The sequence below is a fragment of the Sphaerodactylus townsendi genome, unplaced genomic scaffold (genome assembly GCF_021028975.2).
Source record: "Sphaerodactylus townsendi isolate TG3544 unplaced genomic scaffold, MPM_Stown_v2.3 scaffold_27, whole genome shotgun sequence".
NCBI classification, from domain to species: Eukaryota; Metazoa; Chordata; class Lepidosauria; order Squamata; family Sphaerodactylidae; genus Sphaerodactylus; species Sphaerodactylus townsendi.
In genome coordinates, this window is record NW_025950440.1 from 374648 (window position 1) to 400087 (window position 25440).

At 46.6% G+C, this 25440-nt stretch overlaps 1 protein-coding gene across 1 annotated transcript; it reads left to right on the forward strand.

Annotated features, from left to right (window-relative positions):
- Window positions 1-3677: 3677 nt before the first annotated feature.
- CCT4 (chaperonin containing TCP1 subunit 4) lies at window positions 3678-25440 on the forward strand. The gene is made up of 14 exons (XM_048482914.1): window positions 3678-3962; window positions 4451-4503; window positions 8060-8149; window positions 8270-8378; window positions 11340-11486; window positions 12936-13041; window positions 13158-13290; window positions 15672-15811; window positions 16751-16847; window positions 19379-19489; window positions 22548-22678; window positions 22774-23008; window positions 23825-23938; window positions 25292-25440. The coding sequence occupies exons 1-14, from the start codon at window positions 3827-3829 to the stop codon at window positions 25304-25306; spliced, it is 1617 nt and encodes a 538-aa protein (XP_048338871.1). The 5' UTR covers window positions 3678-3826; the 3' UTR covers window positions 25307-25440.

Here is a 25440-nt window from a genome sequence, read left to right on the forward strand (position 1 = left end):
TTCCCTTTTCTCCTGGTGAATCGATCTCTGTGCTTGGAAATCAGTTGCAATTCCAGGAGATCTCCACCACCTGGAGGTTGGAACAATATATGATTTGTACTCCTTAGTTATCTATGAACTTACTTTAAGAGACACAATATTGTAAAATCACATACATGTACCTGCATAATTGTTTTAACTAAATGGGTTATGCATCTCCATTTAATACCATAATATAAAACACTACTAATTAAAACATTGCAGGTTCAATTGTTCATGGCTGAATACATTCTAGCATCTATGAGATTAATTTGTAAACTTCAGATTCTTAATCTCTAAGCTTTATAAATTGCTGCTTGTGTGCTGTTTGCATAATGCAGTTTTAAAGTGCTAAATCTCTTCCCCACTTCCCCCCCCCCCCCGGGCTGCTTCCCATTCCTAGCCCTTTCGCCAGTTTTGAAGCCCACCCCCCTCCCTCATGGGGCAGAAGCCTCTACAAAACTGAAAGTAGGTCATATTTTCTGTTAAAACCTACCTCCACAATTTTCAGACCTATCTCGTTGCCATTACTGCAACCATTTTTGTTAAGGGCGGAAGCTATTTAGGGTAGTGCGCAGGAAGCTGAAAGGGAAAATCAAGAGAGTCAAAACTTTTCGAGATGTTTGGAGGTTATTTAAAAACACAGTAATAAAAGCTCAGCTAGAATGTGTTCCGCAGGTTAGGAAAGGCACAACCCAGTCCAAAAGAAAGTCGCCATAGTTAACAAGGGAGGTTGATGAAATTATCAGAAAAAAGAAGATGTCTTTTAGAAAATGGAAGTCCAGCTTGGCTGATGAAGAATATCAGAAGGAACACAAATGGTGGCAAAAGAGAAGCAAGTTAGCTGTAAGGCTAGCAAAAAAGGATTATGAGGAACGCATAGTTGCGAACATCAAGAGCAGCAACAAACAGTTCTTCAAGTACATCAAAAGTAGGAAGTCAACTAGGGAAGCAGTAGGCCCATTAGATGATGAAGGAACAAAAGGGGTGCTAAAGGATGACAGGGAGATTGCAGAGAAACTGAATGAATTCTTTGCATCTGTCTTCACCCAAGAGGAAGTTAGGAAAATTCCTGCACCTGAACCAAGCTTCTTAGGAGGTGAAAGACTAGAAGAGAAGAAGAGTTTGCACTTATACCCCATCTTCTCAATCATAAGTAGTCTCAAAGCGGCTTACAAACCCCTTACCTTCTCCTCACAACAGGCACCTTGTGAGGTAGATGGGGCTGAGAGAGGACTGAGAGAACTGTGACTAAACCCAGATGATCCAGCAGGCTTCATGTGAAGGAGCAGGGAAACAAATCCAGTTCACCAGATAAGAGTCCATTGCTCATGTGGAGGAGTGGGGAATCAAACCCAGTTCTCCATATTAGAATCCACCTGCTCTTAACCACTACACCAGTATGCCATTGACCAATTGCAATTGAAAAGTCAAAAAGTCAAGAGAGAGCTCTCCCCATTATCTCTTGAGCACATGACAATTTAATCAGGTCATGGTTTGAGAAGGTCTTTGGGGGTGACCATCTCATTACCTGGGATATGATTGGATTTCCTTCTTCATTTTGTTTAATGCTGAGATATCAGCCAGGTCACAAAACTTGTTCAGCTTGATACCTATAACCTCTGACCCCAGGCTGCAAATAACCATGGGGCTGATCCTCTTGTGCAGTCTGGCTGGGGAAATTCTAGAGACAAGAAAAACTCAATTGTGTCAGACAATAGTGCCCGGGCCTGGCACCCTCTCTGCCGCTGAACTGGGTGAAGGGCAAGGTAGGATGAAATAAGAGAAATGTTTATTGTTGCTGCAGCAGCAATTTTCTGTTAGGCAGACGCCCAGAATACAATGGGTTTCCAGGTTCTATGCAGTTTGCAGAGTCATAAAGTCAGCATCATCACAACATCATGGTGAGGTCAGATAGACTTTCCTTGCACATGCCTGTGATAGCGGAGCCAGAAGCAAATTTATCCCGCTTCTGGATTTCATTGTAAGTAAAGAGTGCATTATGTTTTACTTCTGTGTTCACTAGGTAGAAACCAACTGTATTAGATAGGAGATAGGATTTGTAAGTTTCTCTGTATTTGCGACCGCATGGAACCTCCTTGGCCCAAGGCAGGAATCCATTTCGGCTTCACCTGAGCCCACCCTTTTCACGTGCAAAGGTCCACTGATGGTGCTTGAGCAAAGAAGATCTCTCGGGAGGCCTCGCCTACCCTGAAAAATCCCTTCGGCAGGCAGAATACGGGAGCCATCGTCATCAGGCTCTAGCTTCCTGACCCCGGACACCTGGGAAACCTTTGTGTTTTCCCGCCAGTGGACTTTGTCATCGCTTCGCCCTACTCTGGCGTGAGAGAATCCCAAGAAGAGGAGATACCCTATTGAACTCTGATTGGTTCCTGTGTGTCGCAAATGAATGATTGGTTACTTTGAATTTTGCTAATGAATGGTGGTGGGCTGTCTTGTATTCTCCCGGCCTCCCGATGGGAGAAAGTGTATTTAAGATGTGGTAAGGCTGCTAGGCAGCGCAGAGTCCTTGTGGAACGGAGGTGCTGACACTTAGGTCAGCATCTCAATAAAACCTTTCTTTTATTATACTCGTCGTGTCGGGTCCTGTTTGGGTTCCTGGGCGCTGCCGAGAGCTGGGTACCTTGGAGCCTGTAGAAAGTTACCTGAGCAGCGCGGTAACACCTGGACATATGAAAACCTTCATGTAACCCATGATCTTAAAGATGCACCTTGATACCTCCCTCAGGTGGAGATTTTACATTAAAATGTGGCAACAGGATAATTCAGCTTGACCCCATGTGATACCGGGAGATGTTTTAACAGGATATATGGTTCTCATCCTTGAAGTGCTGATCAAAGCAGCATTGGCATTATTATACCAGGGAAGGAAATACACAGGGCGACAAGATGTCTCTAAATAACTCAGGTAGGGCTGAGTGTGAATTCTAACACCATCTTCCTGACAACAGGCTTTATGTTAACCCTTTCCTTTGGACATCTTTACAGCAAGGCCCAATGAACCGTCAGCTCTGGTGAAAACCAGAGCACCTATTTGACAAGGGAATAACTTCAAAACTTAGACATTATTGTTTACGGCTAATACTTTCACCCAGAAGCATTTCAGCCAACATGTAAAAACATTTCACATTTTTGCATGCATAGCAGAATACAAAGGATGTTTGCAGGAGAGGGGGCTATTGTTTATTCTGAGAAAAACTGAAATTCACATTCTGGAAAGAATAAAACAGTGCATTTGTAGTTGTCATTTTCTTTCCTGCCTGATACCCATAGAATACTGTATTTCCACTGGGACATAGAATATTATTGAAATATTTGTAAAATTGTGCATGTAGTACTCAGAAACGACATTTCCTGACAGCCAGCAAACGAAAAGGGCGCTCGGAAAGACAGCGTCTAAACCACCCCTGCAGTGTAGGCTGCCGCTAGTGAGGTCTGTCTCATTCGCCGGTTCGTTCTAATTACCGGTAACAACCGGGATTATGTACCACACTCATTCTAAACTTCTCTAGATTCTACAATGCCGCCCGCCCCCCAAAAAACTTGCACACGTTTCTTAGCGCTGGTTTTTTTTTTTTTTGCCGGCACTTGAGATAGACACCCTCTTTCAGGACATGACGTCGCTTCGCGCGCCGGCTCCGCGAAGGACCCCTTCTTCCCGGCTTCGTGTCGCCGCCTTCTGGAAGCTTCGCGTGGGCAGTGGACCGTTAGGGAGAGGCCAGTCCCGTTGAGGGGGAAGGAGCATCCGTCTCCATCCGAGGCTTCCGAGGGGCATCGGCGCGCAGCCATGCCGGAGAACGTGAGCGCCAAGGGTGGGTTCGCGGGGAATGGCGCGGGGAACCGCAGAGGAGGGATCCGGGGCTCCTACCAGGACCGGGATAAGCCCGCGCAGATCCGCTTCAGCAACATCGCGGCCGGCAAAGGTAACGGGAACGGGACTGAATGGGCGCGTCCATTGCGCCCGGAGGGGGGGGGGTTGTGTGAGAAGAGGAGTGGGTGGAATGTTCCATTGTCCTCAGAGTGGGGAGAGGAATGGGTGAAATGTTCCATGGTCCCCTGCCTGGCGGCATTGTTTGAAGAGAGGAGTGAGTAGAATGTTCAATTGTCATGGGGCGGGGGAGAAAGGAGTGGGTGGAATGTTCCATTGCCTCCAGGCTGGGGGGATTCCATGAAGAGAGGAGTAGGTGGGATGTTCCATTGACTTGGGGGAATAATGCATTTTATCTTGTTCAGTGCAATTGGGGGAGGAAACCTTTGGCCTCTATATGTTTGTGTATGCGTGTATGCTTGTATATGCTCGTATGTATTGTCATCCTGCCTTATACCGAAAGTTATTTTCGTGTAAAAGCGACAGAATAAAATTTTGTAACTGAAACAGAATATAATCTTTTCCTGCCGGTTCTGTTTTCAGCTGTTGCAGATGCTGTCAGGACAAGTCTTGGACCGAAAGGAATGGATAAAATGGCAAGTCAGATTCTTTGCAAAATTCCTAATCCAGTTTTTTTTTTAAAGGTGAAACACGGTCTGTGCATAAATTCCTTTGACTGTCTGATAAGTTGTTGAATGTTGTTCTGCAAGGTATTTCCTCGTGTTATTTATTGTCCGCCTTCCTCATAGGGACTCAAGGCAAATCCCACGTAGAGCACAATCACAAAAAATTTGATGCTCAGCCACCGATGCATTAGGATTTTAGAAGTCTGGAACCACCAGAAAGATCTCCACCCTAGCATAAGCATTCCCATGACACATTAAGCCAGTGATGGCGAACCTATGGCACGGGTGCCAGAGGTGGCACTCGGAGGCCTCTCTGTGGGCACACGCACACAGAAGCCCTCGCTCATGTAGGGGACGGAAAATCACATGCACCTACTACCACATACACATCTAGGCTTCGGCCTGGGGCCACTGGAGCATGACGCGGGCGCAGAATCAAGCGTGAGCAGGGAGGACTTGGCTGGCGGGCCTGGTGCCTGTGCTCTGGGTGGCTGCTGCCCGAGGGCAGAGGAGGCAATGATGCCAGAGAGGCACAGAGCGGTGCGCGCAGGACTTGCTGGAGGCTAGAGCAGGGTGACCCCTTCTCGAGCGGGTGGGGCGGAGGAAGAGGGAGCCAACTGTTTTTTTTTTCTAAACTAAAACCTCAGCATTCAGGTTAAATTGCCGGGTTGGCACTTTGCGATAAATAAGTGGAGTTTGGGTTGCAATTTGGGCACTTGGTCTTAAAAAGGTTCGCCATCACTGCATTAAGCAGTACAGAACTTACATAAATGGGATTCTGCATACAATAAGCTGAACTATGGACAGTGTCATCCATAATCCCGAATCATTTATCCAAGCAAGTTTATGAAACTGTTTTGTGTGGTGAAATCCCATTATCTGCCGTCTTGCATAGTTTGTGGAAGGGCAGGAGATTGACGAATGTTCAGTGGGGCATAGCCCAGTGGGGGACTGTTGAGATGGGACAGGTTTCGCAGTTGTTGGAGTTGAGAAGACTCCTGATCAAAGTCGATGGCTCCCAGGCAACACGAACTGAGGCAGGACTATATTTTGTAGGCAGAAAGCAAGGAGCGACCCTTGGTAGAGAGACTGTTCAGGAAATAAGGCACGAGAAAGCGGAGAACTTTGAAGAGGGGTGGGGAGCCTGTTTCAGACAGCGAACGAGCGTGAACGAGCCTCACTCAGGGTCCGTGTTGCAGGAGAGGCCGCCAGCTGGCTGCTTCACAAGTCGTGTGCGGTTGTGTTTGTGGCAGGCACACTGGTCTGTTCCTTAGCAAATGTTACTGTGATTGGGAAAATGTTATGCTTGAATGGAAAAATGTCAAATGTGTTAGGCAGCCAACACCCAGAGAGAGGTTTTAGGTCGCTTGTTGTTTATAAAGGTCATTCATGTTTCCCGCGCTTGCTGTGAAAATGCCAACACAGCCTATACTCTGTCTCAGAAAAAGATGCTGGTATGGTCAGTTGAGGTGCAGCAATTGAGAAAACTTCCACGTTAGAGAATATGGCCAATAATGTGTAATATATAATGTGTGTGTGTGTGTATGTGTGTGTGTATTATTATTATTGTGTAATGTGTGTGTGTGTGTATTGTGTATATATATGTATATCCTTGAAATGAATATAGAGAATTATCGCTCATTTTACATACTGCCTTGGCTGGGACTCTTTTAGATTTGGAGAGGAGACGCCTGAGGGAGGGGATAATGATTGAAGTCTATATACAACAGTGGTGGCGTAATCCCATGGCATCGGTGCTAGAGGTGGCACACAGAGCCCCTCTCTGTAAGCAATAGGCAAAACAGAGTGCCCTCTAATCTTTTACACATATAGGCTGGCCTGGGCCACTGGGCTCGATTATTAGCATTAAACCTAAGACCTAGTTTTGGGGAAGCAGTGTAGGTAACCCAGTTAAACACTATTAAACCCCACTGATTTTCATGCGAAGAACTAAAGTGTGATCCTTTACCTGGGAGTAAGCTCGGTTGCTGGCAATGGGGCTTGCTTCTGAGTAAACCCTCCTAGGGTCATGATTCACTCGTTGGAAGAGTTGCACGGTTGCTTCAAAGCAAAGCCACTGACTACCACCAAGCTTACTCCCGAAAGTAACGCATTAACCCCGAGCCAACTGTTTGTTTTCTAAACTGAAACCTCAGTATTCAAGGTAAAATTCGCCGTATTGGTACCTCAGATAAATAAGTGTGTTTGGGCTTGTACAAAATTCTTAATACTCAGGTCTCTGTTAAAAGGTTCACCATCATTGCTATACAATTATGCATGGGGTAGAAAATGTCAACAGAGAGAAACTTTTCTCTCTTTCTCACATTAGAACCAGGGGGCATACATTGAAAATGCTGGGGTGAAGAATTAGGACTAATAAAAGGAAACATTTCTTCACGCTAACATGTTGATTGGCAGGTTTGGAATATGTTGCCTTACAGGAGGTACGGTTGGCCACTTCACCCGGATAGCTTTCAAAAGTGCTTGGACACATTGATGGAGGAGAAATCCACTCCATGGCTACCAATCTTGATCCTCCCTCGATCTGAGATTGCAAATGCCTTAGCAGACCAGGTGCTTTCGGGAGACACAGCAACAGCAGCAGCAGCAGAAGATAGCCATTATGCTTTGCCATCTTGGTATGTGAGTTCTCAGTTGGCATTTGGTGGGCCACTGCGAGTAGCAGAGTGCTGGAGTCCGGTCTGATTCTGTTCTTTGTCAAAATCATTTTGTGCATTATTGAAAATGGTATCTTGATACAAGAGCATTTGTGCCAAATGTATTTTTTTTCTTTCAAACATGGGGGGGGGGGAGCAGTGCTCGGTAGGCACTAGGATCCAGGCAGAATATTCTACAACAATGAAGGTCAGGCATGTTGAGTTCTGTGGCAGAGGAATATGTGACCCTACTAATATCTTTTTCTGAGACAGACTAGTGGTGGCGAACCTTTGGCACTCCAGATGTTATGGACTGCAATTCCCATCAGCCCCTGCCAGCTTGACCAATTGGCCGTGCTGGCAGGGGCTGATGGGAATTGTAGTCCATAACATCTGGAGTGCCAGAGGTTCGCCACCACGGGTATAGCGAGGGACGTTGCAGTAGAATGCATGAAACCGGAGTGTTTTGTGTTCCTATCACACGGAAGGTGAGTTAAGAAGCAATGAATGACATGAGCAGCCAAACTGTTTAGCCAGCAGTTCCTGATGTGCAGTGGAGATCCAGCAGCCTGGGTGGGAGGTGGCTTAGGGGTAGAGTGTCTAGTTGGCATGCTGAAGATCCCAGGTCCAACCTCTGGCGTCTCCAGTTGAAAGATCCGGCAGTGGTGATGTGAAAAGCCTCCGCATGAGCCCTGGAAAAGCTGCTGCCTGTCTGAGTAGACAATACCGATCTTGGTAGATCAGTCATCAGACTCAGTATAAAGTAGCATCCCTTTACGTACTTTCTGTATCATGTCTCGTTTTCTGGGGCCTCCGTGTTTCTTTTGGGATCTGTCCACAGAACAGTGGTTTTGCTTGTGCCTTCACAGATCCAAGATGCCAAAGGGGACGTGATGATCACAAACGACGGGGCCACAATCCTAAAGCAGATGCAGGTTCTTCATCCCGCAGCCAAAATGGCAAGTTGTGCTTAGTGCCGAGTTTCGTGTCGTTGCAAAATCCGGTGCCAAATGAAGTATTTTCCCTGCCACTGGGTGCAAGTGATCCTCAGTGTGTCTTTTTGAATGTCTCCTGTGCAGCTGGTGGAGTTATCCAAAGCGCAAGATATCGAAGCCGGAGATGGCACCACTTCCGTGGTTGTCATTGCTGGGGCCCTCTTGGATGCTTGTTCCAGGCTCCTTCAGAAAGGTGGGCCTTGTTTTTAGATTTTCATGCGCATGGGAGATAAAACCACACCTGTAAAGGGGGTGGGCATCAAAAGCATCGTTCTTGTTCTTTTATAAGTATAAGCATAAGCATTTTTATTGTCATTGTGCACGCACAACGAAATTTACAGCAGCTTTCCTCGATGCACACAATTTCAGACTCATACCCCATCCTCACTTTCCTCTTCCTCCACCCATTCCTACACAGCCCCAAACACATCAACATGAAGCCGCGGAGTTCAGCATAGCCACAGCTCTAGAGTAGAAGCTGTCTCTAAGCCTCTTTGTCCTAGTTTTGATAGACCTGTATCGTCTGCCGGAGGGTAACGGTTCAGAAAGAGAGTGTGGTGGCTGAGACGGGTCGCTCTGTGAATATTTTGGGCTTTTAGGCTTCAGGAATTCAGAGTTCTTCCAAGGAGGGGAGAGGGCAGCCGATAATCCTCTGTGCAGTAGTGATCACCCTTTGGAGCACCTTCCTATCTGCCACTGTGCAACTGGAGAACCATACACAGGTGTAGTAGGTTAAGACACACTCTATAGCACAGCGGTAAAAGGGCACCAGGAGTTTTCCATCCAGTTGTTTCCTTAAAAGTCTCAGATAGTACAGTCTTCGCTGGGCCTTCTTAACCACCGCGGCAGTCTGTACGTCCCAGGTCAGGTCCTCTTTAATCATGACGTCCAGAAATTTTATTTGGCTTGTTCAAGCAAGTTCGTTTCCAGGCAACCCTAGAGGGAAAGTTTGGTTGTTTGAACACTCCTCCTCCCTTCCCTGCCCAGTTCCTCATAGGTATGTGTAGGTAGGCAGGCTACAACATTTCATTGGAGAGGGTAAGTTTAGGGTGGAGAGCCAGCATGGTATAGTAGTTAAGAACCAGGTTCGATTCCCCATTCCCCCACACGAAGCCTGACCAGGTGACCTTTGCCCCTTCACAATTCTCTCAGCTTATGCGGGAGGCAGGCAGTGGCAAACCACCTCCGAGCATCTTTTGCCTTGAAAACTCTACCGGATCGCCATAAGAAGGCTGCGACTTGACTGCACACACGGGTCTGATTCCCCGCTCCCCCGCATGAAGGCTGCAGGGTGACCTTGAGCCTGTCACAGTTCTCTCGGAACTCTCAGCTCACATGGGAGGCAGGCAGTGGCAAACCACCTCCGAGCATCTCTTGCCTTGAAAAACCTACCACGAGGTGGCTGCGACTTGACAGCACACATGCACCTTTGGGGCCCTTTATGATCCAGAAAGACATCAGTTTGGAGCGAGGTGTTTTTGTGCTGTATCGTCTTAAAGAAGTGAACATCTGGCTGGGGCCTTCTGCATAGTAGTACACGACAGCGAAACTGTGTTGAGGCTGGCAAATCAATTGGGAACGACGTCCTCATAAAGAACATGCATTTTAATTGTATCCTGTACTGATGTACTTGTTAGTAAACAACGTATACTACTCTTGAGATTATAGTACAAAACCTTCATATTGGTTAACAATGTGCAATATACATAAAATAAGAGTTTTTCTGCTCTGAGTAGTTGGAGGCAAGCGTGACTTATAAGGCCATTGTAGTGCAAATTGCTGAGGTGTGGTGATCATAATGTAATGTGTTACCCTCCAGTTTGATATACTATTGTGGATCCTTGTATACGCTGCTGCTACTGGATGCGCTGTGCGTTTTTGCTCTTTTAGCATTGCTACTCCTATTGGGGAAGGGCTGCGGCTCCATGATAGAGTATCAACGTGGCTTCAGAAGGTCCACAGCATCTCCAGTTAAGAGCTCAGGTAGCAAGGGAATGTGGCAGCCCTCTACCTAACGCTCGAGAGCGGCTGCCAGTCAGAGTAGTCGATACTGACCTTGATGTTTTATGAGGTAGCTTCGTGAGTTTGCGCATTTGTCTTGGCAATCGTTACAGTGTGATATGTTGGTGGCTGTAGCTCCTGCCAACTGCTTCCACTTTTGTAACACTTTAGCATTCCTCTGTTTGGTGTTGCTCTCTAGAATTCTCTGTTATGGTGGTGCAGGAGCATAGCTGGCCCTGCGCGTGGAACAGGTAACATTTCTGAGAATGCCACCTTGGGGGTCCTGGATTTCAACCTGTTACCTAGCAGCCTAAATTGGAATATGCTGCCACCGGAGGTGGTGATGGCCACTAACCTGGATAGTTTTAAAAGGGGCTTGGACAGATTTATGGAGGAGAAGTCGATCTATAGCTGCCGTGTTTCCCCGAAAATAAGACAGTGTATTATATTAATTTTTGCTCCCAAAGATGCGCTATGTCTTATTTTCAGGGGATGTCTTATTTTTCTGTGTTCTGTTTGTCGGGCATGCTTTCAAACAAAAACTTTGCTATGTCTTACTTTCGGGGGATGCCTTATATTGCGCACTTCAGCAAAACCTCTACTACGTCTTGTTTTCAGGGGATGTCTTATATTCAGGGGAAACAGAATTTATGAGTACCAATTCGTACCTCTTTAGCAGACCAGGTGCTCGGGAGCAGCAGCCGGAGAAGGCCATTGCTTTCACATCCTGCATGTGAGCTCCCAAAGGCATCTGGTGGGCCACTGCGAGTAGCAGAGTGCTGGACTAGATGGACTCTGGTCTGATCCAGCTGGCTCTTCCTTATGTTCTTATAGTTCGGTGAATGGTGCACCCCCACCCCAAAAAGAAATCAAGTAGATAATTGAACATCATTTTCTATTGAGCAGTGCCAAATGGATTACTGTACAGCTCCGCTTTAGAAGTGTGGCAGGCCTCACTTGATGCGTTGGAACACTGGTTGAGTTCGTTTATTAATTAACTCGTTTTGTGTGACGGAGCTGGAGACAGAATCGCAAAACCTGCGTAAGATAACTGGTTGTGTTAACACCGCGGATTCTTTCCCCCAGAGGTCTTCCTTTAAGGCCGAAGTATTGACGGTGGTTTGAACAAGTGCCTGTCTTGTCTTCCAAACAGGAATTCATCCCACCATCATTTCCGAGTCGTTCCAGAAGGCCTTGGACAAAGGCGTTGAAGTCTTGATGGGTATGGGGCAGCCTGTCGAACTGAGTGACAGAGAGACCCTTCTGAACAGCGCCACCACCGCTCTGAGCTCAAAGGTGGGCACGGGAAAGGGGCATCAGCGGGCGTTTTGCCTTGTGCTTTCAGAACAAGTTGGATACGACTGGATTATGGCACTGTGTGATCAGTGAATGTGAGCCAAGCAGCATTTGGTTGAGAATGAAGTACCCAACGGTGAAGAATAGATGAGGGGCGCTAAATTAAAATCTGCTGTGTAGCAAAAATACATGTGCATTTATTCAAATTAAAATCATCACATCATCGTAGACGGCCTATCTGAACTGGCTCAGACCTGGTTAGTTCCAGCATGTTGACTGTTCTTACGCTTTGCAAATGATCCTTTATGTAATCACTGTGGACTCCTCAGCAGTTCAAAAACTTTATGACTGTCAGTCTGGAAAATGTTGTAAGCATGTTTGGTGTAGCCCCAGATAGGAAAATGGGCTTATTTGTCATATTCTTCATATCGTGTGTGATCAGTCTCCCCTGTATGATTTTTGTCTGCCTTTGGGTATTAAATTTATTTGCATGAAGAGTATTTCCTTGGTCTCCTCGGCCAGAACGGGGCCACCAGAATTTCTGATGCCTCCCTTTGTCAGCTTCCCTATTAAGGGGATGGTGGGAGAGGCATGCACTAGGGATGGCCAACCTATGGTGCTCCAGATGTTCGTGGACTAGAACTCCCATCTGCCCCAGCCGTAGTCCATGAACATCTGGAGCACCATAGGTTGGCCACCCCTGATATAAACAAATGAACAAACCCAGTGGGACTATACAAAAAACGGATCCCGTGCAACTGCATATTCTTTCTGCCTGGGTCCCTCCAGTTGTTTAGTTTTGGTGTAGAAAACAATTTCCAATTCCTTAGGTTTCTGAATGCTAAAAAAATAAGAAGAGAAGAAGAAGAGTTTGGATTTATATCCCCCCTTTCTCTCAGACTCAAAGGGGCTGACAATCTCCTTGCCCTTCCCCCCTCACAACAAACATCCTGTGAAGTAGGTGGGGCTGAGAGAGCTCCGAGAAGCTGTGACCAGCCCAAGGTCACCCAGCTGGCGTGTGCGGGAGTGTACAGGCTAATCTGAATTCCCCAGATAAGCCTCCACAGCTCAGGCGGCAGAGCTGGGAATCAAACCCGGTTCCTCCAGATTAGATACATGAGCTCTTAACCTCCTATGCCACTGAGTTGGTTTTTATACCCCACTTTTCTCTACCTTTAAGGAATCTCAGGGCGGCTTACAACCGCCTTCCCCTCTCCAAAACAGACACCTCGTGAGGTAGGCGGGGCTGAGAGAATGAATAGAGAACACTGTCTAGCCCAAGTTCACCCAGCAGGCTTCATGTGGAGGAGCAGGGAAACAAACTCGGTTCTCCAGATTAGAGCCCGCCACTCTTTTAACTGCCAATTCTGTTGTGCTAGAATGCTGCTGTCACCAGAACTAGAGCACTAAGGGCTAAATACTCGCTCTTCCCTATAATGCCTTCAGGTTGCAGTTGCACAGTATTCCAGTCTGCTTTCTCCCATGAGCGTGGAGGCTGTGATGAAGGTAATCGATCCGGCTACGGCCAGCAGCGTGGATCTCAGAGACATCAAAATTGTGTTTCTAGCTTGGGTGAGTGGAGAAGCTTTCGAAAGGGCCCGCTGTGGCATCTGACGGTTTCTATTTTGATTCCTAGAACTGTCCGCTGACTTGCTTCTGCTACTCTTATTTTCAGGGGGACAATTGATGACTGCGAATTAGTTGAAGGACTTGTCCTCACGCAGAAGTTAGCCAACACCGGCGTAACCCGAGTAGAGAAAGCCAAGATAGGCCTCATTCAGTTTTGCTTGTCCGCTCCAAAGACAGACGTAAGTTAAACTTTTTAATTTCGTCCTGATTTGTTTATTTAATCCTTAAATGTGCATGCCGCTGTCCCCAAAGGCTCAGAGTGGCTCACAAAATCAAAACAGAATTAAGAAGAAGAAGAAGAAGAGTTTGGATTTATATCCCCCCTTTCTCTCCTGTAGGAGACTCAAAGGGGCTGACAGTCTCCTTGCCCTTCCCCCCTCACAACAAACACCCTGTGAGGTAGGTGGGGCTGAGAGAGCTCCGAGAAGCTGTGACTAGCCCAAGGTCACCGAACTGGCGTGTGTGGGAGTGTACAGGCTAATCTGAATTCCCCAGATAAGCCTCCACAGCTCAGGCGGCAGAGCTGGGAATCAAACCCGGTTCCTCCAGATTAGATACAAGAGCTCTTAACCTCCTATGCCACTGCTGCTCCTTGAATTAAGCATTCAAACTTCTTCAAGATGGCAATTAGAATAAGTCTTCCCCCCCCCCCCCCCTCTCGAGAGGTACCGAGCAGCTGGCCAACTAGAGGGCTGGCTGATAAATCATTCTGTAATCTCGGCCAGCCTCAACCAAATGCCCGGCAGAACAGCTCTGCCTTGGGCCACTGCAGGGGCTGTCCCCGAATTCCCTGCAGGGCCCTGGTGGATGGAGACAGAGCGTTCCACCAGGCCGGAGCCAGGGCCAAAAAAGCAACTGTGTTGTTTCTAGGTAGCTTCATTCTAAATAGAGCTTTAATTGTGTATTTATTTCATGGGATAGAGCTTTAATATAAAGATCAGTATTAGGAATACGCTCTTTTACTTTCCTGATAATGTTAAACCTCCTATGCCACTGCTGCTCCTTGAATTAAGCATTCAAACTTCTTCAAGATGGCAATTAGAATAAGTCTTCCCCTCCCCCCCCCTCTCGAGAGGTACCGAGCAGCTGGCCAACTAGAGGGCTGGCTGATAAATCATTCTGTAATCTCGGCCAGCCTCAACCAAATGCCCGGCAGAACAGCTCTGCCTTACAGGCCCTGCAGAACTGTCCCAATTCCTGCAGGGCCCTGGTGGATGGAGACAGAGCGTTCCACCAGGCCGGAGCCAGGGCCAAAAAAGCAACTGTGTTGTTTCTAGGTAGCTTCATTCTAAATAGAGCTTTAATTGTGTATTTATTTCATGGGATAGAGCTTTAATATAAAGATCAGTATTAGGAATACGCTCTTTTACTTTCCTGATAATGTTAAATGTCAAAAACGGAATGGAAGGCTGGGCCCTTTGCTTAAGGACATGCTGAGTGAACCAAGATCTTTCTGTTCCCGTTCTTCGCAAGACTCTCAGGGACCAAAAGGCAGCGGGCCGTCCGCTCCGAGCTGACCAGCAATTCAACATGTTTCTGCTTGAAAAGAGCACCGGGGAAGATTATGCACTGATTGACAAGCGTCAAGTCTAGGATTCGTTCAGTGACGGACACTGGGATTTATCACGCAGTCGTCTTTATTGAAATGAATACTGAACCCCTGGCTTTCGCAAAGCCGGTTCTACACCCTCCCCCCCTTGCCCATAGTTTTATTACTTCAGTTCAGGATTCGTAAGCCTCGCGATTCTTCTGATGCTCATGGATTTAATTTCCATCAGCTTCCCTGCCAGCATGGCCACCGCCGCTACTTCCGGCAGGGGCCTGGATGTATCGTAGTCCATGAACATCTGGAGAGCGCAGGTTGCAGACCCCTGCTTCTGTTGGTCACTCCCTCCCCTGCCCCCGTCTACGTAAAGTAAAAGCAGGAAAAGAAGAGTTGGAAAACAAAAGTCCCTTCCCAAGGTCTGAGAAAGATAAAGAGCCACCTGGCTCCCCTCCCTTCGCAGAGAGGCCCAGAGAGGCCACTGTTATCTACGTTGCAAGCACAGTGAGAAAGGAAACAAAAGAAGAAGAAGAGTTTGGATTTATATCCCCCCTTTCTCTCCTGTAGGAGACTCAAAGGGGCTTACAATCTCCTTGCCCTTCCTCCCTCACAACAAACACCCTGTGAGGTAGGTGGGGCTGAGAGAGCTCCGAAAAGTTGAGACTAGCCCAAGGTCACCCAGCTGGCGTGTGCATGTGGGAGTGCACAGGCTAATCTGAATTCCCCAGATAAGCCTCCACAGCTCAGGCGGCAGAGCGGGGAATCAAACCCGGTTCCTCCGGATTTGATACACGAGCTCTTAACCTCCTATGCCACAGCTGCTCCCAGGAGGGATTCAGCAACTCAGAGAGAGGCCCCAGACATTAAGCACACAGTGACATTAAGTTTCTATTATGCTGGCTTTAAAAGCATAAAGGGGGGTGGTGGTGTTGTTTTGTTTGGCTCACATTCACAGTTCCCACCCAAGGGAAAAAAGTCCCCGCACGTGACATTTAAAAGATACATTTATTCCGGCAGATGGACAACCAGATTGTCGTTTCTGACTACACGCAAATGGACAGGGTCTTGCGTGAAGAGCGAGCCTACATCCTGAATCTCGTGAAGCAGATTAAGAAGAGCGGCTGCAACGTGCTTCTTATCCAGAAATCCATCCTCCGGTATGTGTGTTCCAAGTTTAGGGCATCGTTCCCCAGTGTAGAACATAAGAACAAGCCAGCTGGATCAGACCAGAGTCCCATCTAGTCCAGCTCTCTGCTACTCTCAGTGGCCCATCAGGTGCCTTTGTGAGCTCACATGCAGGATGTGAAAGCAATGGCCTTCTGCGGCTGTTGCTCCCGAGCACCTGGACTGTTAAGGCATTTGCAATCTCAGATCAAAGAGGATCAAGATTGGTAGCCATAGATCGACTTCTCCTCCATAAATCTGTCCAAGCCCCTTTTAAAGTTATCCAGGTTAGTGGCCATCACCACCTCCTGTGGCAGCATATTCCAAACACCAATCACACGTTGCGTGAAGAAGTGTTTCCTTTTATTAGTCCTAACTCTTCCCCCCAGCCTTTTCAATGAATGCCCCCTGGTTCATACATTCTGTGTATGCGTGTGTATATATGAATTTGCCATTTCTTAGCCCACTCACCTAATTTATCAAGGTCCGCTTGGAGCTCTTCGCAATCCTTTGTGGTTCTCACCACCCTACATAATTTGGTATCATCTGCAAACTTGGCCACCACGCTACCCACCCCTACTTCCAGAAAGTGAGCAGGGGCAGGTGGGGGCTTGGGCTAGGTAGGCATTTGGATTGACTGTGCAGATTTTAAGAAGCATCCTGTTAAACCGAGCTTCTGCCAAAACGATGGAGAGTTGCTGTGAGAGCTATGCGTTGTGTGGTTGACTCCGCCTCTCGAGGCCCCCACCCCCCTGTGTCAGAATTCCAAAGGTGCCCCGAAAGCTCCGAAAGACTGGGGATGACTGCTTTAGCGGAAGCAGAAGAATCTGAATTTATACTTCGCCTTTCGTTTCCGCAAGAAGCCCCAGGGCAGTTTACAAACTCCTTTTTGCTTCCTCTGCTGTTGGGTCCACTCATTCTCTTGGTTTCAGGGATGCGCTGAGTGACCTCGCTCTGCACTTTCTGAACAAAATGAAGATCATGGTGGTTAAAGACATCGAGAGAGAAGACATTGAGTTTATATGCAAGGTAAGACGTCGTTAACCTAGTTGCCCTTTGTCGTACAGTATTGGTTCGCAGTCTGTGCTTTTGCTGCAGTTGGTCGTGAACCTGCTGCGCCCTAGAATTTCAACACAACAACTCTTGTCTGGAAACATCGAGTGGTGAGCTGTGCGTGTAGCTCACTGCAGAATGAATTGTGTGTGTAGCTCACTGTAGAATGTCACTTTCCTGACTCCAGGACCTCTTAACTCTGACCCCAGGACTTGAAGGGACTGACTAGAGCAGGGGTAGGGAACCTGCGGCTCTCCAGATGTTCAGGAACTACAATTCCCATCAGCCTCTGTCAGCATGGCCAATTGGCCATGCTGGCAGGGGCTGCTGGGAATTGTAGTTCCTGAACATCTGGAGAGCCGCAGGTTCCCTACCCCTGGACTAGAGCAAGGTGTAACTCTTTTCTGTCAGTACATCTTCAAGGTCGCTTCTCTAATATCCCACAAAATGAGCGTTGCTGTCGTTTTTGACCTAATACAACTGATTCACTTTCTCATATTCTGCTTCACTGTTCAAAATACAACAACATCAGAACTGATTTGAGAACTGTATTACCAACAGGATTTATGCTCCTTTCTGATAAGATAAAAATGGCTAAGCTTCTAAATAACTCTAATGCTGAAATCTCTGAAGCTGTGGCTACATTTTTACTCTGTGTACTGCAAGTTGTGCAATAATGATCTTTTTATTGTATTTGGAATTCATGACACACTCAGGTTTTATGCCTAATAAGGGATTTGGATTTGAAGGGACTGCCAGGAGCGGCATCAGGCACAATCTGAGGGGTAGCAGAAGGAGAGAGATAATTGGCAAAATCACCATGTTGCACCAGTGTGGAAAAGAACCACTGGGAGCTCTGGCGGGGTGGGGGGTGGGGGCCTGCAGGCTGCGGAACTTGAATCAATTCCGCAAGGCCTGTAAAGACAGAGCTGTTCCACCAGGCATGTGGTTGAGGCAGCTACTGTTGGTCCTCATTCTTCTGGTTCCCTCTCCCTTCTCCCTTCTTTTTCTGGGTTTTGGATTTCCATTCCTACAAAAAGGTTTAGCATATTTCAGGTGAATGGGCTAGCTGCCATCGTGAGATTTTAATGGTAATGTATGTTTTTATCGTCTATAATATGCTGGAAGCCCTCCTGAGTCCCATACAGATGAAAGGGTACACAGTCAAATAGACAATCATAAACAACACAACGAAGTCTGTGTAGGCACAAAATTACTGCGCTGTAATTATAGCAAATGCAGCAATCGTTTGAATAGAAGTTACATACAGTATTGAAAAACAAAGTATCGCCACTATACAAAGGACAGTAATGCAGAGAAACGACATCGTAAAGGTACAAACCACAATGTGAACAAATGCAAAGTAATGTAAATCAATGCAAAGCAGCTCTAAATGCAGTCCACAGCAAAGTCATGAAAATGATGATCCAGTGTTTAACAGAAGGACGTCACGCGAGCGCTAGTGATCTGTTTTGCAAAACAGATCCTCCTTGTCAAATTTTGCCCACAAAGTAAGCAGGGTTGCTTATCAGCCAATTTCTCAAAATTGCCACAGAAAGAATTATTGGTTGAATAATAACCCCAACAGAGATGGATTATCACAAGGGCCAGATCCAATACCTTCCCATCGGCCATTACAAAGGGTCGTTACTTATCCATCCCTCTCCAGGATCGGGTTTGTCCCACACTGTAAAAATCAAGTGGAGACTCTTGCTCACATTATTCTTGACTGTCCGAGATATGTGGGCATCAGGAATTTCTCTCCCAGGTTGGCCCTAGACAAATCTGAACGTGACTCTGACTGTTCTGTTGTGGAGCTTCTGTTAAACAACACAGATGTCAGGCTCTTGGAAAAAGTAGCAAAATTTCTTTTACAAGTGACCGAACTTTCTAAGTAATGTATACTGCTATATAGTTTTCCTGTCTGCGCTTTGAATGTACTCTTGATTTGTATTTCAAAAATGTCTGGCAATGCTCTAGAACCTATTTTTAAATGCCAAATAAAGGTTGTTGTTGTTGTTGTTGTTATTGGTTGAATAATTTTCTGCTTGCCAACCGTGATCTTGCACGCACCATCGGTATGTCTCACCCGGAAAGACGGCCTGCACAGACTTTGGCGTGCTGCTTATGACTGTGAGGGGAGGGGCGGCGTACAAGTTAAATAAGTAAAACAGATAAAATAACGCCAGAAAGAGCTAGATGTTGGTTTGCCGAGACCGTATTTTGCTGGCTTAGATGTCGTTGCCCGCTGTGGTTTGCTGTGGCTGGGAACTGCAGGAGGAAAAAGCGTGAAAGGAATGTGTAAGCCGGGGCTCGATCCAATAACACCAAACCGGTTTGGCTATACTTGTGGACTAGCTAAACTTTGTGCAGGGCTGGACTTAATCTCCCTTGGAAGTGGCAGGCACCTTACTAGAAATCCTCTGGAAGAGAGGCTGTGGACTGTTTTGACAGGTAAAATACAGTCTGGTTTTATTGATCTCCCCCCCCCCTTTTTTTTTAAAAAGACTATTGGAACAAAGCCAGTGGCTCATATTGATCAGTTCACCAGCGAGATGCTCGGCTCTGCTGAACTGGCTGAAGAGGTCAATTTAAATGGCTCTGGGAAGCTGGTAAAGGTAAGAACCAGACATTTCCTTTATTTATTTAATTTAATTTAATATACCGCCCCATCCCCGAAGGGCTCTGGGCGGTGTACAACATAAAAACCACAGATAAAAACATCAGACAATACTTCCAAAAATATAATAAAGCAACGATTGTGTCCTAAAATGGCCTCCCATCTAAAATCTAATCCTCCTAGGAGGGGGAGGAAGAGGTAGCGGGTCCTGATAGTATTAAGGACCCATATATCCCAGTAACGGGTCCTGATGATATAGGGGAGGGGGCACACTCAGTGGCTGGAGCTCCAAAAGCCCCAAGGAACAACTCAGTCTTGCAGGCCCTTCTGCGAAATCACCCAGGATCCCGCGATGGGGTCTTACAGTTGGTGATAGAGTATCTTTGACCAGGCAGGGTAGCCAGAGCCGTGAGCGTCCTGGCCCGAGTGGAGGCCAGCCGCATCATTGAGGGGCCAGGGGTCTCCAGTAAGTTGGCCTCTGCCGAGCGCAGAGGTCGAGCTGGGACATATGGGGGTAATGCGGTCCCGAAGGTACGAGGGTCCCAAGGCCCGTAAGGCCTTAAAGGTCAAAACCCACACCTTGAAGATGATTTGGAATTCAACCAGGAGCCAGTGCAGGCGGGCTGCCGCATGCTGGACCAGTTTCAGTTTCCGGATCAAACGCAAGGGAAGACCCGCGTAGAGCGAGTTACAATAGTCCAACCTGGAGGTGACCGTTGCATGGATCACAGTGGCTAAATCGTGCGTATGTGTGGCCTGTTTCTGTGGGAAGGCTGGAAACAACAGGCATAAACGGTTAATGGTGTGGAAGATGCTATCAAGTCACAGCCGACTTACGGTGACTGTGCGGGGCTTTTAAGGCAAGAGATGGGCAGAGGTAATTCGCCATTGCCTGTCTCCGTAGCATCCTTGGACTGGCAGTTTCCTGTCCAAACGATCAAAATTCCCTTGGTGTCCAGTGGGTTTCTCTGCAAATGATCAATGTAAAATGAATTGTTATAGGTTGCATCATCTTGAAAGGCAAGTGAAACACATGTGCCCCTGTTGCTGTCCAGGCTGTGTGGTTGCCTGATGGTTGAATTCTTATCCTGTTAACGCGGGTTAACGAGTTAAAACTAAGTAAGCTCAAAAAGCTCAAGCCGATACAGAATAAAATCAAAGAGATTTTTATTCAGCCAACAACGGGCAAGACAGTAAGAACATAAGAACAAGCCAGCTGGATCAGACCAGAGTCCATCTAGTCCAGCTCTCTGCTACTCTCAGTGGCCCACCAGGTGCCTTTGGGAGCTCACATGCAAGATGTGAAAGCAATGGCCTTCTGCGGCTGTTGCTCCCGATCACCTGGTCTGTTAAGGCATTTGCAATCTCAGATCAAAGAGGATCAAGATTGGTAGCCATAAATCGACTTCTCCTCCATCAATCTGTCCAAGCCCCTTTTAAAGCTATCCAGGTGAGTGGCCATCACCACCTCCTGTGGCAGCATATTCCAAACACCAATCACACGATGCGTGAAGAAATGTTTCCTTTTGTTAGTCCTAATTCTTCCCCCCAGCATTTTCAATGGATGCCCCCTGGTTCTAGTATTGTGAGAAAGAGAGAAAAATTTCTCTCTTGTCAACATTTTCTACCCCATGCATAATTTTATAGACTTCAATCATATCCCCCCTCAGCTGTCTCCTCTCCAAACTAAAGAGTCCCAAACGCTGCAGCCTCTCCTCATAGGGAAGGTGCTCCAGTCCCTCAATCATCCTTGTTGCCCTCTCCAGTCCCTCAATCATCCTTGTTGCCCTTCTCTGCACTTTTTCTATCTCCTCAATATCCTTTTTGAGATGTACGACCAGAACTTTCGACACAAAGTACTCCAAGTCTTGCGGTCGTCAAAGACTAATGGCTTTTATATATATGCTGGAGCAGCATGACAATCTTTGCAGGATTTTATTCTCAAATTCCTTTTCCCTAATGATCCTCAGCCTAGAGTTTTCATGTAGCCGTTACCTTGCATTGAGTTGACATTCCCATGGAACTATCAACTAAGACGCCCAAATCCCTTTCCTGGTCTGTGACTGATAGCACTGACCCTTGTAGCTTGTATGTGAAGTTTGGATTTTTTGCCCCTATGCGCATCACTTGGCATTTTGCTACATTGAACTGCATTTGCCATTTCTGAGCCCACTCACCTAATTTATCAAGGTCCGCTTGGAGCTCTTCGCAATCCTTTGTGGTTCTCACCACCCTACATAATTTGGTATCATCTGCAAACTTGGCCACCAAGCTACCCACCCCTACTTCCAGGAAATCACAGTATCAGAGGAGCCACACAAAATGGCGGTGCGTTCTTACTTTTGTAGTATTAAGACAGGTTACATCAAAATGGCAGAAAAGAATACACCCCAAAATGCCCACATCATCAATCAATCATACAGAAAGGTGGAGATTTTCCCTTTCCCCAAAACGTTTGGGGTTGTCCAAGACCCTTATTGGAAGATGTCAGCACCTGGTTCGTTGACGCAGTATGAACTAGGGCCTTGTTTCTTTCTTATCTGTATTGTCTCTTGTTGCCCTTTTCCTAGACAAAAAGCCTAAACATTTTCATGTTTCTTTCTTCTGTCTCAAGAAACAGGGCAAATTCAAGGTATCCTTTTGGGGACGATGAGACCTCGAAAACAGTTTAGTTTGCACATTCTGTATAACTCTGAAGAAAGGGCATTCTTCAGGGCTATCAAGCTTGCCTAGTAACAGGAAAAGAATAGACTTTCAGGCCAATTCATGAGTTCTTGAATGCTTCTTATGGACATAACTCCCCGTTCTAGGAAAAATAACCGAGAGCAGAAAACCTTTACTACTGGCAAAACTAAATCCCTCTTACGCCTTCTGCGCCTGCAATCCTGTGTGACATACAAGTTGAGTGCTCTTCCTTCTGATGCTGCGCTGCTTGGTAGAATGTTGTCAAAATAACCTGAAGCTGTTTTCTGCCTTTTGTTAACCTGCTGGGCTTGCTTCTGTTGCAGACCCTCCCGTCTCCCCACAGCGCTCCTAAAGCAGTCTTTGCATTGCAGGTGACGGGTTGCGCCAGCCCCGGCAAAACTGTAACCATTGTGGTGCGCGGCTCCAACAAACTCGTGATCGAAGAGGCGGAACGTTCCATTCACGACGCCTTGTGCGTCGTTCGCTGTTTGGTGAAGAAAAGGTACCGCTTCGGCCCCGTGGAGCCTTGAATAGGTGACTTCCTCTTGCACGTGCTGCTTCCGAAACGTTAAACAATCGGTGCATGTTTCGTTTCAGGGCCTTGATCGCAGGCGGTGGGGCGCCGGAGATCGAGTTGGCGTTGCGGTTGAACGAGTACTCCCGCATCTTGAGCGGCATGGAATCGTACTGCGTCCGGGCTTACGGGGAGGCCCTGGAAATTATTCCGTCCACCCTGGCAGAAAATGCAGGCTTGAACCCCATTACTACTGTGACCGAGCTGAGAAACAGGCATGCCCAAGGGGAGAGAACTGCGGGCATTAATGTTAGAAAGGTACGTTGCAATTTTTTTTCAATAAGCCTTTATTGGCATACAGAACATACAATATAAATACAGTTAAAATTACTAGATAAAACTTCACACTGGGTCATAAGTTCAGTTCGCAAACCTCAGCCAGAAACTTTGCCACTGTGAGACAACAGTCAAGGTCATTACAGTTTAAGAGCATATTTACTTTATCAAGCTCTGTCTGGGTTTTCCAAGTCAATGATTTGTACTAATAAGCTGGATCTTGGAGTCTGGTAAAGTGGGCAGTGGAGGAGGATGTGCGCAATGGAATCCAACTGCCCTGGACTGCAGGGGCAAAGCCTCTTATCGTTTGGTAGACCCTTGAGTCTTCCTCTATGGAGCGGGGATGGCATAATGTTAAATCTAGCCAGCATGTAGGCTCTCCTATATATAGGGCTGGTAAGCGCTGCAATATAGTAGGCTGGGTTTCCCTGCACAAATGGAATTGCCACGTTCATTGGCGAGCAAGATTTATTAGCTAAGCTCACAGTTATTTGTCATCCATTGCTAGTAGCTTATCTTGGATGAGTATCTCTAAATAAAGGTTAGCTTATAACAAAGTCACTATCCTTAATTACCAATCTTTGTTATAACTGTTATGCACCATTTAGAGTGATGGAGTATGAAAGGTACGTTGCAAAGTAACAAAATAACCTTTGATTAAACTGTTCATATTTCTGCACTCTGATGTAGTGCCGTCCCTCTGGCATCTCCATAACAAGGAGCTGGGAAAGACATCCTATTGACTGGTTAAGCTAGTAACAGCTTTGAAATTGCAGCTTGTATCCCTTTCAATTGCAGGGTGGGATTTCCAATATCCTGGAAGAGTTGGTGGTGCAGCCCTTGTTGGTGTCTATCAGCGCCCTGACCCTGGCTACAGAAACTGTCCGCAGCATTCTTAAGATTGACGATGTGGTAAGCAAAGGTTGAAATGCGACGTAACGTTTTCCCAGCTGTTCACTGCACTGTTGGTCAAGGATCCTTTGTGTAGCAGAAACAGGTCTTTAAATGACTGATATAGTGTCATATTAAAATGACAATTCCTCTTCTAGCATTGAGGTCTAGCATTGAGGTCTAGCCATCATTACACAGGCACAATCTATTAGCCTTTTCTTGCTTGTTAAATCTGCCATGTAACAAGGCAGAAGACATAACATTAAACCTGGCGAGCATTATGGCTCTCCTTTGAGCAGGGTTTATTAAACAACACAGGTAGTGTGCCAAGTGGCCCTGTTCAAATGGGAGTGAAAAATACAGGGGGGAGCATGTTTTCTTGGCTGCGGTGATTAGGGTAGAGAACTCTATCCAATAGTTGACCTTTTAATTTTCTATAAGCTTCTGAGTAAGACAAAGGGCAAAGTGAATCCACTGACAGTCCAATAGAACCATTTTTCTTTGATTATGGAAAACCAGGGGTTGGAATGGGTGTCAGAGAGCAGACGGTGGACCAGGGAATTACAGTCCGAGAGAAAATGATTTGCAGCCAGAATCTAAAAGCCCTCAGCCAAGCGGCTGATTCCAAGGAGTTTTGACCTAACTCCAGACAAAGGGCTGCATAGGGCACGCAATTTGGGAGTCCAGTTATCTTATGAAAAAAAATGGATTGAAGGGAATTCAAGGAGTGGTTAATAGCTTGAATCCAAATTGGATTGCTCCGTAAAGCAATCTCGAGGCAACTTTGGCATTGAAAAATTTGAGGGCAGGAGGGATAAAGGAATGGCCACAGCTGTAAAAGAAACGTAGTAATGCTGACATACTGTTAGATCAGGGGTAGGGAACCTGCGGCTCTCCAGATGTTCAGGAACTACAATTCCCATCAGCCTCTGTCAGCATGGCCAATTGGCCATGCTGGTAAAACTGATAAGGAATATGGATTCGATTCCTAACCAGATGTATCTAGGAGAGCAGCCTTCCTATGGGTTGCCCATGAAAGGTTATGGGAGAATGAAAGGCCAAGGTACTTATAGTACTTAACCTGTTCAATTTGGATGCTATTCCCTGCCCATGTGAGCTTCTTAAAGCGCTTAGAGAAGACCAATACCTTGGTTTTTTATAATTAATTGTCAGTCTGTTGGATTCGCAGTAATCCACACAGCGCTTCATTAAGAGAGAGTTGACTCCTTGAATCTAACCGTTCTACTGCCTGCTAGTCCAACTACCCTCTGAAACTAGCTTGAGTAAAAGTTGAGGAACATCTTTATAGGTGAACAGTCACATAATGGTCAAAAATCCCACTTCACAAAACTTGTCTCTCTTTTTTTCCTCCAGGTAAACACTCGATAAGGTGACGGAAGGATAAGGCTTCTCAGCCCACTAACTCCTCGGATAGGACCTAGGGCTGTGTTGGACATCCACTTAACTTCCACCCAAGTTAATGTACCTTTTGTCAATTTAAATTAATAAAAATCTCAAAGTTA